Raw genomic sequence first — 13,955 nt, 5'->3', positions numbered from 1 at the left:
CAATTGCAGAGAGGAAAAAAAATAAATAAAAAGCCACCATGTTATTTTCATAGCTAAGAAGTTGTTTTTATTGCTATTAGCAGCAACGACCTGGGGGAATTGATTACACAGGTGAGCCTCTACCTAATAGCTGTGTTTATCATTTTGCCTGCCATGGTGGGAGAGCTGCAGGTTCCCATACAGACAGATTGAAACGTTGTCTATTCTACCCTTGCTCGGCATCTTTCATGAAGTGCTGTTTTGTAACATATGGCAGTGAGCACCCACTCACTCCTCAGAGAATGCTAACAGATATCCCTATGCCAGCAACAGCAGTAACACAGGGATAGTAGATTTAACTTTCCTCTCTTCCGCCAGCTCCTACATACGTCTTCATGTCCCTCTTAATGGAAGCACACTAATTAATATGTCAGAGAACTGCACTACAGTCTGACTCCAGTCCCCCTCGCTGGTACAGATAAGTCTTGCAATCGAGACAGCTTCACAATAAGAAATACACGTATTTTCATAGACAGATGCATATTTCTATTTTACACATCTCTGCATCACTCCGCTCCTAAAGCTCTTTCAGCACTGGTATCAACAGCACTCAGAGAAAGGCCCTCGCTTTATGTTGAAGAACTGCAAACCCAGGCCTAAACAAACAAAAAAAAAGTATAGGAAAACCTGACATTTTCTATCTGCAATAATAACTAAATAATTAACACTCTCTGAAGGTAAAAGCATCACACCTGATGCTGCCCCTAAGAACCCTTCACTGCACATAAACCAACAACCTTTGGTAGCTTTGGCCAATTATCAATCAGAAAATGCATTAGAAGAAGATGCATTTCTAAAGCTTTTGGTCAGATCCTGATCTCACAAGTCCAAGCCTAATTCCAGAACGAATCTATTCTGCTTCAGGATTGTTTTGGTGCAAGATCAAAAGAAAGTCCTCATCTTCACTCAGTCAATGGATATAATTCTAATGCCTTCAACCAACCATGGATCAGATCACGGTCATAACAAAAAAACCCTATGTCAGTTAAGCTCATGTTTCTTCAGAGCACCACATGTCATTTAAGACTTCATTCTTGCTGCAAGTTTCTTAGTGTGACAGTCATGAATAAAAAACTTCCCACATATACAGCTAACAGTAATTTAGCATTTGTACTAATAAAGAAGATATAAAATAACGTATGACAGGAACAGGAGTCTCACAAAGCATTGGTTCTTCCTAAAGTCTCTGATTCCCATTCAAATTTTTCCAGTTTTAGGAAAATTCTGACTAGTTCACCCAACATGTGGCTAAGGTTTTCCCTTAAAATTTTTAATAAAAATTTATTGGACCTTCATCATTACTTTCAATTGATTGCTTAAAATCCAACCAACATAATACTCAAAGACTAGTTCATGATGGTTGTTGGTAAGAAGAGGCTTTAAAAAGCAATAATTCCTTGCATTTTGAGAAACCTGAATGTGATCCAGCGGGAGCAAGTCCATCTCTTTAAATACAAACCCACCCTTTAAACACTTTATATGATCATTCTCCAGACAAGGCTAATAGGGTACAGAAAGTTGAGCACACACATTGCATGCCATTGCTGGCCTGATGTTCAACGAGCTGCTCATCTGCTCCCATCTGATTTTCCCTGTCCAATCCACAGACTGTTCTCTCCATAACATCAGTGTTCTCCTGCTGGCTGAGGTGAATGTAGGGCACTAAATAAGTTGATAATCCATTTAAGAATAGAAAAAAACAAACAATTGTACTTATTTCCTACTCAGCTCATTGGCTTCTCTCAATAGAAGACGCTCCTTGTCCTCTGGGATTACCTTGAAAATGAAAGGTTACCCCAGTGAGGAAGAAATGTAAAATAAATACTGCTATAAATAAAACATCTTCTGATATAAGGAGCAATGCTATCGTGTTACTGTACATCCAATATATGCACGGGCAGACCCATAACATAACAGCATGAGCTCTATTCTAGAAAAACTATTAACGTGTACTAACTGTTGCTTAACACCTCTGCACAGCAATGAAGCTGCCCTATCCAAATGTCACAACTGGCAGAGTGGCCTTCAAACAGCAAGAGGCAGAACAAACAAATAAACAAGCAAAGCACAGAGTTGTCGGTAGTGCTTACCAAAACAAAGAGGCTCAGAGCTTGAGCTCCTCCAGCAGCAAATCAGAAGCACCTACCTGTGTAAATAAACCTGCCTGGGGCGCCTTTGCAAAACTGTTTGGATTTGTATGATAATGTCACTTCAACCACTCCGGGAATGTGACGTGGAGGCGTCTGAACTCGAATGGCATGAGGTGTGATAAGCTGGGAAATGACAAAAGGAGAGACACAATTACACGGCTGTGTTATTCCCCCTGCTTACCTGCACCCTCCAAATGTGCTTTATGAGTAAGTGCACTGCTTAATGCTGTGTAGCAGATGCTATGGATTAGGCAACTGATATATCTTGTGTCATTTCTTACCTCCAAGAGAGGAAAGAGCATTTTAGGATAAATTGTCATCAAGGAAAAATAGTGTTACTTATACCCATTATTTCTGGACCCAGAGGGAATTCTTTCTCCTTTACAAACTGTTCCTATGTTCACTCCTCCTTTCTCTCCTTCTATACGTTTACCTGTCTCCAGACCCCGAGAGTTATTCAGTCCTACTCTGGGTATTACTGAGCAGTTGGCCTCAGTAGTATCACAGAGCAAGTAGTTCCCCAGAGTAGATTTCTATGAATCACCTTCCTGGAGTTTTACATGGCCCATCTTACGCACCACCATTTTTGTTGCATTACTGGAATGGGAAATAATGCTGCTCCCTCCCTACTTTCCAAAGAACAGCAGTGTTCCTTCAGCTTGGGAGGTGCTCCCACCTACCTCACTCCACACAAGCATGGTTCCAAACACTACTTGAAGCCCATCAAAGAAGTTGTCTCCAATAATGATCACCATTGCTCCTCCTGTTGTCCACCCTTCGCTTGGGCTGATTGCTTTGATGCAAGGTGTGGCTGAACAAAACCAAAAGGAGAGCAGAGCGTCAGATAAGGGATTTAACACGCTGGGTGTAAACCCTTGCAGAAGATAAGTGCAAGCGACCTCTGTGCAAGTGAAGCAGTCCTAAGTCATACTGGGGCAAACCGTAGCTTCACCTGTCTGCTCCTGGGACTTTCTGCACTGCTGCAGCTTCACACTGCCACGAATTCCCCAGTGCTGACAGAGGCCTAGGACATGTCCCTCCAGCCAGTCACCCGTGAAGGCTGCTTTTCCATTCCAGAAAGCCAAAGAAGGCAGTAAATAAATAAATAAATACAAATACATGCATGTTTTCTGCCTTGCTAGTGTTAATTACTTGCCTATTCATTACCAGCACTTAACACTGTGTCATTAAAGCCCTAATAGGCCAACTGTAGTGGGTGTAAAAATGAAATGCTTAAATGATCATGCAGAGGTTGTTTTTTTTTAAAAAAAACAACACCCACACTCATTAGCATATGATCACACAAAAGCTAAACCCTGTGCAGTGACGTAGATCAAGATTTATTAGGTTTATCAGTGGGCAAGAGAGATACGGAAATATCAAATGTTTCCTCCAATTCTTATCAGGAGACAATTTCTAACAATTTTCTTGGTTTTGTGGAATAGAGGTTTTTTTTTCTTCTCTCTTCCATATGTTCAAGGCCTCTGGACTATACATCCCATCAGGAACCCAATATGGTTTCCAGGCCATAACCAAAGTCAATCCATCACTCCATTCCCAATGTTGACAGGGTCAGAGGTGGAGGGGAACTTTGGCAGGGCTCCAAAAACATGAGACTCCTTTGAACAGCCAGTCAATCACATCCAATCAGTCAAGGAAAAACTGGATGGCTTCCTAGGCTAGGAATCCTGGGATTTTCCTTCTACCATTTCACTGCCCGCTGGGGGAGAATTAACACCACTCTGAATTCTTTACTGATTCAATCATTTTCTTCCAGTTCATTAATTCTTCTTATAGGTTGATATAGGGCACATTTAAGGAGTGGGGCAGCAAAACATTATAATGAAATAATATCCCTGCTTGTCTTTTCTGCTAACATCACTAGCTCTTCTCACTTTCACTAGCTGCAGGGGAGGGAAAAGTAGACACATATAGCATTTGCTAGTAATTTGGAGTACTGTCTGCATGAGAAGGCAGAACGCGTTGGTAATGAATGCATGAGAAGAGGGAGAGGAGGGGCCAACCACTCTGAAACGTAACAGACCCAAGTATTTGTAATTAATACAGTCCAAAACCATCCTGTAGACGGCCGTGAGCCTTGCTTAGCCAAACAAACTAAAATCAATTAGTGTCAGTTTCCTTCTGTGCATTGTTATGCTTTGCACATAGTTTGTTTAAGGGAAGCAGTGACACTTTTTCATACACATCTTGTGCTGGAACAGTTCTGTTTAACTAAGATGTCATGTTGCCTAATTTGCCTGAAATCAAATCAATCCCAGCTGAAAAAGAAGTCCGAATTTTAGATAATACTCAGTGTTTCTGCGTTTTTCATCTCTTCAGGACAAACTAGTAAATGAACTGGGAGGGGGAGGAGGGAAGCCAGCATCTTATATGTGAAGAGGAGGATATTTTGCATGCAGTAGACACTGTTTTCCTGCCTTTTCCTTCTCTAAGCCCCCTGAGGTTCTGTAGTTCCCTCTTAGCTCTCCTTTCCTCCTGAAAATAAACAGAAATTGAGGAATGGGTAACATGCTTTTGGACTCATTTCTGTCCCACTCTTCATACAGCATCCTACCTTCAGAGGGGTCGAGTCTCCTTGCTCTCCGTCCATGCTTGGAGTTGTTGTGAACAAACATGTTGTCAGACACTGCCAGCACGTGCCCATCAACATTCACTGTTGTGGATAGCACTACCTAGATATTTTCAAAGGGAAGAAAAAGGAGGCAGGTAAACAGCTTAGTTGTATATCCAGCTCATAATGTATTAATTATTCAGTTTAGTTAAAATCTTATTCTGTTTGTAAAATGAAATCATGTCCTGCAGGTTTTACTCCCTAGCAAGAATGGGAGAAAATATTCTCAGCTTTTACTCTGTGCATTAATTCCATTTAACACAGCATCCTAAGGGCCATATAAAGTCCTTAATGTATAATGAACCAGCTACTGCAGATGGCCCTAAATTTCGTTTCCTATGATGCACCGTAGCATAGCTGATGGCAAAGAGGTCTGTATACAGCAACCAGGAGGACAGGCTGCAGAGCACCGCAGCAATTTGCCCTCTGATACATACATGCAGATTCAGAGCCATCTGCTGTACTGCACACACATGCAAATGCATCTGCTTCAGAAATAAAGGTCTCCATTGACCGAGCAAAAGAGAAACTCCTACGACGTGAAAAAAGTACCTAATACGATGGCTGGTTTTTACATATACAGTCTGAGTGCCTCTCAGAAAACACCTGAGCCTGAGCACACAGAGTCAAGCACCACATTTGAAAGCCTTGGCCTCCATGGCTTCACTGCTGGGCTCTGAAGGCATAGGAATTCTTAGAGTAATTGAATATGTTAATGAATCCTGCTTCACTCTCCCTTTCAAACACAACGTCCCAAACCTGTCTTTAAACCACAAACTTTAAAGAAAAAAATAAAAAATAAACGATCCTGCATTTTAAAACTGAAAAAAGACGCATCTTGTTGAAACTTTGGGGTTTTGGCCATCAGTTGGCGCAAATCAGCTCAGCCCCACTCAGCAGCCATGCAGCAATAGAAACCCACAGCTATTGAGGATTTGACCCTGGACACATTCATGAATTTTCACATTCACAGCTGCCGTGGTCCAGGTAAGAGAATAGGCTCTAATTGCTGATGAAGCAATACTCATCACACAGCACAAGAAACCTTGCCCTCCGGCAGGATTCTGCAAGTTTAAAGAATACTTTCTTTCTCGAGACAAGTTTAATTCATTCCAAAAGGCTCTTGTCATACCGTGCTCTTATATTTCCCAAGCATTCTTGTCACAAAATGTGTTGCTTTCCGTGTGCCAACGGATTTCATCATTGCACATTTGGGTGGAGTGAGACTCCTATCCAGGGTGAACGCTTCCCGCATGACATAGCTGAACCCACTCAGATGCACTTCATTATTTTCCGTTAAACAATGGAAATAAATTTTAATCTCTCACTGGCCAGCGCAGAGCACACTGTGGCAACAGGGGAATAGGCCTGAATTATTCCAGTGTCTGAAATATTTACGACAAGTGTTTAAATTGCAACCAAATGTAAATCAGAAGTATATCATATATATACAGTTACATTATATAATATATACATACCTGACCTCACATACACAAGGTACGTATGTGATAAATGCACACCCATGTGCCCTCGGTATGGGATTTTTTTAGTATCTGCAGACTGCAAGTATGCACACTCCCTGTTTGAAAACCCACTCGGGTGTCAATGCTGCACAAAAAAAAATGAGTCCTATTTCAAGAGTAATAGCAAAAAAAAGTCCTGCGTTTAGAAGCTGAGTGTTGAGCATCCTCAGTTCCAGCTGAAGAACCTCTCCCCATGAATGGCTCCATTTCTATTTACCTCTCCTGTTTATCACAGGAGGGTCAAACCCAGTTGGCGTTGCATCAGCTGGGCCCTATGGTAAATAACTGCAATCCTCAGGGATAGAACAAAAGCAAAGTGCAGATCTGGACCAGAACCTTCTCAAAGTTTTAGACCTTCTTTGCAGTAACCTTTAAGGCACTACTGAAATTCAGCACACATCTTTGTCATCGTTACTATGACACAGCAAGCCAACTCATTATCAGTGCTGTGGAGTAAGAATATGCAAGATTATGGACGTAACAACTCCTGAGCTTCTCTACTTTGGTTTGGTCATTCCTTCTTGGCTGGTGAAGATGGCAACCCAATTGTTTTATACTGAAGATTAAAAAATAATGTTTTATGGATAAAGGGAAGAGGAATGCGCATTCCACTCTGGTCTCTAACTCCCAGGCCCTTCCCTTTCACAAGCCAACTGCTTTCCCCCAGTGAGTATTTCCTGGGTCATGAAGGGTGACCCTTTCCATCTGGAATCAATCAGTCAACTCCTGACAACTTCCTGAAACACCTCACTCCATTTCCTGTTCTCTCCCCCTTCTCCCTTTCCCCCTGGTTTGCTTCACTCTTCAAAACTGCAGGCCACAGCAGCTTAATGTTAGAGGGTCAGACACAGTTAGACTCCAAAACACTACATAAGAACACCTTTGACCTTCAAAAATCTTTACATCTTAGCTAAACAAATCAAGGTCAACGCTTCTTACCATTACCTTGTTAACCATTTCTAGGCTTTTTTTTTTCTTTTTTCTTTTTTTTTTTTCCAATACCTTTCTGAACACATATTTATCAATAACACTTGTTCTCCCAACATCGTAAAACATCCCAAGCCTTTTTGTAAACCTGTGTTTAGTGCTGCTGAAAGGCAATGTGCAAACTGCTCTGGAGATTTAAGTTCTCAGATTTGCCCACAGCACTGGCAAATTATTGACAAATGTTTTGGGGTTTCTGTTTCCAGATCTGATGGCTCGACTTCTTGTGTGTGGAAATTCAGCTTCTACACCAATTCCATTTGAGATCTTCTTGCTAAAATCAGTAGTTAATGCAAAACACAATTCTGAGGAAACGACCTGAGAACATCAAAATATGTCAGCTAGAAAATGCATTCTGGTAATTGTAGCTTAAGGCCAAATTTGACATAGATGGCATAAATAAAAAAGATGTTATGCTCCTAAACAGCTGGATCAACCAGTCACCTCCAGTGGAGCTTCAGAGGACAACCACCTGAGCAAGAAACAGACACAGCAAAGTGCTCCTTCAGCCACCAAAGGTGGGTTCCATCTACAGCAACAGCAAGGGAAGTGCCAGCTCCTCAGCAGGGCTTCCAGCAGTTCTCCAGAATCTCTTTGCACATCTGCAAGGGTCTCAGAACCAGCTATGAAGCCACAGACCTGGAGCAACGATTCTGCAGCAGCACTGAAGAAACGTGTGGTTGTTTTTGCTTCCCAGGTGGATTTCTGTAATGTGCTCCCTCCTCAAAAGCCACAGTGAGGGCTCATCACCTCCCGTGACATTCAGTCAGACCGGGTTTAGCACATGGCACTCAGGTTCCCCGAGCTGGATTGCCCCTCTTCCATTTCCCTGCGCAGTTCAAAGTGTTGGTATTACTTTACCTTAAAGATTACCTCTCTGACTCGCCAGTACTGACAGCACCAATCAGTCTAACAGTTCACATTACCCGTTTTCAGACTAAAATCTTCAGCTCTGGCAGCAGCCGTTCTTCGTTAATGACTGCATCCCCCGCAGAAGCCCACTGAAGGGTGGGCAATGGGGCAGGCACATTCTGCACCTACCTAATGGTACCTTAATGAAAAGTTCAGAAATACTACAAATTCTTGGTCAGAGGCACTGCAATCTTTCCTCCCCCATCTGCACATTATATTGATACCTCATTAATATAAACTCTGCTCCTCTTCAAATCGCATACGCGCAAGGAAATACCCAGCATCTACGTACAAAAGCTGCATCACTCGTAGACACCTATTCAGACATATGGTACAAACATTCTAGGCATAGAGGCGTTTATTTACATGTAACATATCTCATCACTGTGTAAATGATCTCTCTCAAAAAATTCCTGTTACCATTCCAAGTGTGGAAAAAATTCTTATGACATTGTACATCTGGAAACAATATTACATTCCTGATGCACTTTCCCTTACATCTCTCTAGTCACAGCACCATGTTATTTTAACTTTTCAGAAGAATAACTACTAGGAGGATTTTAAAAATTATTAGCGTTATTATTATTTTCCAGCTGGGTGGAAGAAAAGATGTCAGGCCTCATCCTGCTGTCTTCACTTGGATGGGGCTCCCATTGATGTCAACAGGCATTTGGGTCGAGTAACACAGGAGTAGATGCTATAATATGTGTTTGCTTCATAGTTGGATTAGGAATAAGATAAACAGAGAGGAAAATGCCAGCAGCTTCTCTCTGCTCAAAACTTCCATCAGATTCTTCGGGAAATCCCCTCTGATACCCTAAGCCTGCTGAAAACTGGGAGCTGATAGGAGCTCTGCACGTGGCCTTCATTTTGGGAGTGGGGCCTCCTGCCATTTTAGGGGCACTGGGTAGGAGATAACTCCTGGGTCACTGCCATCCCATCTCCCGCTGTTACAGACGACTAAACCATGCAGCCACTTCTAAACAATTGTCTTAAACCAGTCGAGCTGGTGCCTTTGGATCTTGTCCTGTTTTAAAGCCCATGTCTCCTGATGGTGAGGGGCTTAATGGTTTACAGCCTAAGTTCATTTGTAGTCAGTCCACACATAGCACTAGCTCTGAAATTACTATTTCCCATTCTGATCTATCTCAGGATATTTTCAGTTATGCCCTTTCTCAGTGTGTGTTCCTGAAGTATAAGAGCTAAGTACCCCTCCCTATTCCACAGTGTTCCAGTCCTGCACCTGTACCAATCCCATTTCCATTCCGTTTAAAATCAGTTAAACCAGCACACTGTATTCCTGACACAAACACATCTTTCCTTCTACCAGCAGAGTTTACCTGAGATCCAGTAGGATCTCATTTATGGTTTGCTTTAATGGATGATACACAAGTTTGGCAACCCACGGAGCACACTGAGCTCTCTGAGTGGTTCAGTTGCAATCAGTCCCACCCTTACATATACAGACTCTAAAATAACATCACCTCCAGTGAAGAATTCTGCCAGCAGTAGCTGGACTCTGCTGTTAGAAGTTGCTCTCATTTTGCAAGCTATAGCTGGGAAATGAATCTCCCACAATGACATCAGTTCCTGTAGTATTCATCTCACTAACAGAGATCTCTGTCCACATCCAGATCTGACTGTGGGGGTCCTTAGCACGTTCTCTCTCCATCAGTCTGAAAGTGATTTTGATTTAGACCAGTTCTGTTTTCCTCCGGCCATCCCTTTCTGTTTCTTCACAAAGTGCAGCATTCCTAAACCTCAGCACCATCCGACTGCTCTGACCCGTTTTATTCCTTCCCAAACAATACAGATCCTTCTGCGCTTCATACTGAGCCGAGCTGGGTGAATTCTCAAACACAGCCAGCTTGGCTCAGGTGCCTGATGATGAACTGATCCAACCACTCCGAGGTCAGGAAGGAAATCTCCCCAGGGACATACCTTGTTATTTTTCCTTTCTCTTTCTCCCTAGAGCACCTAGAGGGGAATACTTGCCAGGAAACATTCCATGTCATGATTTCTGCAGAAAACAGAGGACAGTTGCCGACCTTTCTCTTTTCTGTTACTAAAAAATGATGTTGATTCAAAGATGACCATCATTAGCTGTTCTGTTGCCCGGTCCCATTCACAACCACAGCACTGTAGGATCTGTACAACCAGTGTGAGTGGATGCAGCAGAATTCCCAGTCAACAGGAGGCTAATGCTTTAGCACCAGGTCTCAGCTGAAGCATTTTAGCTGAAGTGCCTCATCTTAATTCCACAGAATTATTGTCCCCCATTACACACCGGTCGTTACCATTAAGTGTCATTGGGCTTCAATCAAGTTCTCCAGGAGAAGTCCTCATTAAGTGGAGGGCATCACTGTTTCTTTTTTAATTCTGTTTCTGGTAGATCACTCACTGAGAGTGCAGCACTGACAGTAATGACAATACACAGGAAAGCTCAGATTTGCAGATCAGTTGAACTCGAATAGCGCTGTGTTTGAGCCGGTAACTTAAACGTTCCTTTTTTGTTGTTGGTTTCATTTTTCACCTTTCCCTTTCATTCAGAAATGTTTTAACTGATAAATAATCAATATTTGCTTCGGCTGAATTGACAAGAATGTGTTCATGTGTGCATGTGGGCAGGCAACAAGTAACCATGAAAACATCCATTAGCAATAGAAAGATTCCCCATCCTTACTGAGTCACAGTAAAATTACATTATTACTGGGAGAAGGGATGTTAAAATAATGACCACATGTCCTTTAGCTTCTGAGGTGCAACACATTTCAACAGTAGAAAAATATTAGATGTGTAAGGTCTGTAAAAGTTGAGAGATTTTCATTTCATCTGCAAAGATCTACTTAATATCAAAGCAAATTTCAAACAGTTAACGTGATCACAAAGCAGCTGGTGTTGCTTCCAAACCAAAGAATTATTCTTAAAAACAAACAAAAAACAAAAACTTAAAAAATCCCAACCACAACTCTTCAGGCATCTGGAGCTGAATTAAAATTACAATGCAGTGTTAATGTAACCTTTACACCCTTTTTTCTCCCCACCCCCAGGTTGTGTTTTTTTCTTTTTTTAAGTGGGTGTGACATAAACGAAATCTAACATTTAATTTAGTTTAACAAACTGTAACTATGCTACACGAGAGCTAAATCTTGTATCTAGAAATACAGAGGCTGAGGCCAGGATCTGCATCCCAGTTCCCTGGAACCAAAACGAACAGCTTCACACCCATCTCTAATCAGAAGCATTGACTTGACACTCTTCCAGACATGAGTAACCATTCATCCCTGCTTGGAGAACTCAGTAAGCTGTGTTGTGCTGCACAATTTCCATGTCTCTTATTTACATTTCTGTCTCAACAACAAAGCCAAAGCTTTGGGCTTTCATTCCATCTCCATTAAAGAGCAGAAATGTTTTGATGAGACCCTTTCACTTCCAGATTTCAGTAGCAATGGGAACTTGGAGGCTGGGATTCTCTCTTCTGTGTTTTGTTTTGTTTTTTAAATAATGAGCTAAATACTAAAACCAGTAAAGCAGCCAACTGTACTGGGCTTTTGACCTTGCTTTTACTCTGATCGTACATTCCTGGACAAACATCCATCCTCTCAAACCCAAGAAGCAATCCTGCCCATTAATTACACCGCCTGATACAAATCTTAAAAACTAAAATGAACACGACCATGCCCACAGTGCACAAGTGTATACTGCTAATATTTGGAACAAGGCCCCTTTTTCCACTTAAGACTTCAAAAGCAGCCGACAGACACAGCAAGAATCAGGCAAAAAAAGTGTTTGCCTAAATTAAAAACAATAATACTAAATTGGAGGAGGATCCTGATGACACAGCAGACCACTCAAGGGTGCTCTTTTTTACATCACGACCATGGAAGTCATGCTTCAACCCTTAGAAGCAATCCAGCAGACTGAAAACAAGCTCTCTCTGCAGTCCATCCTGGCTAATTTCCATTGGAACACTGAAGTTTTTACTCTGAACACATACAATTTTAGCAATGGAACTAACATATTTTTTTTTGTAACTTTATTCATACATTCTGAGCTCCACAGCCCAGAACGAAGCTCATCAACCAACGCGCCCTGTGCTGAAGGTGCCTGAACAAAGATTCTGCTTTCCCTCAAAATCTCAAGCATTTGACAATTTGCTTCAAAGGGCTCATTTTCATAACACCCAAACGAAGTCCTGTGAACATTTTGGGTTTCGACAGACAGATGAATGTAGAAGCTTTGTCTAATCTTGATTAACATTGAGGTTTGAACTTAAATCTCACTACAGAACTGGAAAGGATATGAATCCACATTGACTGCAAGTGCAAGAAGAGTTTAAGCAATCTCTGCAAAATAGAACCAGAGTTGTGCTTGGCTCTTCGCTTCAGGCTTGGCTGCTGTAGGGCAGAAAATCCAGATCAGGAGGCGTTGGCCCCAGCTCACTTTCGTCTCCAGTAAGCTGCTGATTTTGGTACAAAGATCAAAAGGAAGCCAATGCTTCCTCATGTACAAGAGGAATGCCAGGTGGATGGGCTGAAGGCATTCCATCAGTACGTGTGCATGCTGTAAAGCTCGTTTTAGTTTCACTTTTCAATGTCCCACTAAAAACGTGAAGCTGTTGAGATTCTTAATAAAATGGCTATTTTTGCTGTGGAGATGTGGAGGTGAAACAAAGAGTAAAGCTGACAGTAGAGAGAGATCTTCACCAAAAAAAAAAAAAAAGAAATATATTTCACCTGAAATCTACAATTTCAGCTTCAATCACAAAGTAGAGTTCATTTTTTTGCTCTTGTAACTCTATCATTGGTATTATGGCAGTGCTAACCAGGATGCCCTTGTGCACAATTTCCTACAAACTCATAACCAAATGAAGAGTCTCTGGATTCATGCTTCATTACACTCTGCCCTCAGCCATCCTAACCAGCCCTAAGAGCTAACAGGATCAGTTCACATGCTATCATTTGAGTTTTCCTTTACTCTCCTTTTTGGCATTCATGGAAGATGATAATGGCATTTTTTTTCTTGGTGGAAATTACAGTTTCCATCAATTTGCTAACAATTTGCTAACAATTGCCACCTCTATTTTTTTTAATTATTATTATTAAATTTTTTGATGTCTTATCATCTCCAAAAAACACAAGGAGAAACTCCAGTCACATCAAACCACCGGTGCCAAAAAAACAAAGTTGGGTTGGACTATTATTTTTTATTTATTTCCACTAAAAATCAAAAAATAACCGTTTTTATACCTTTAGCCAACAGTTCTCTAAAATTTTTAGAGCTTTCAGAGATACCAGAGTGGATTTTCGTTTTCACCAACCCGAGCTTTTTCTTTTTCTTTGAGAAAAAACATCCCTCCTGTGAAACTGTATTCCCACTAAAAATATAAACCAAAATGCATCATTTCGTGGAAAGTTTGACACGGGGCTGTAAATTTCTATGGAGTTTTACTTGGTTTCTAAATGAGGAAACTGAGGCAAGAGCCCAATAACTAACCATGACTTGGCAGACCTCAGGATGTCACTGCCCTCCACAGACCTGATGGGTCTACAGGAAAGCCATGCAACCCCCTGCAGCTAAAACCCTCTTTGTGCCACAGATGGGTAGCAATGAGGGCACGAGAAAAATGGCAACAAGTAGTAAAACCACGTTACCCTTTTACAGGTAAAACACTAAACTATTAGACATAGCTGCTTAAAGATTAGAGTGTGGAAG

General features: G+C 41.5%; 1 protein-coding gene across 1 annotated transcript in view; it reads right to left on the bottom strand.

Moving 5' to 3' along the window:
- Window positions 1-13,955, bottom strand: part of EBF2 (EBF transcription factor 2) — a 133,613-nt gene that overhangs the window by 19,060 nt on the left and 100,598 nt on the right. Inside the window, exons 9-11 of the mRNA XM_048928127.1 lie at window positions 4,765-4,882; window positions 2,870-3,000; window positions 2,186-2,312 (exon numbers count right to left, since the gene is read on the bottom strand). Coding sequence (XP_048784084.1) covers window positions 2,186-2,312; window positions 2,870-3,000; window positions 4,765-4,882 — 376 coding nt within the window. The remainder of the gene's footprint in view (window positions 1-2,185; window positions 2,313-2,869; window positions 3,001-4,764; window positions 4,883-13,955) is intronic.

This window comes from Lagopus muta, chromosome 27 (genome assembly GCF_023343835.1).
Source record: "Lagopus muta isolate bLagMut1 chromosome 27, bLagMut1 primary, whole genome shotgun sequence".
In the NCBI taxonomy this organism is placed as follows: Eukaryota; Metazoa; Chordata; class Aves; order Galliformes; family Phasianidae; genus Lagopus; species Lagopus muta.
Note: the sequence above shows the minus strand (reverse complement) of the source record. Positions and strands in the feature narration are given on the sequence as shown.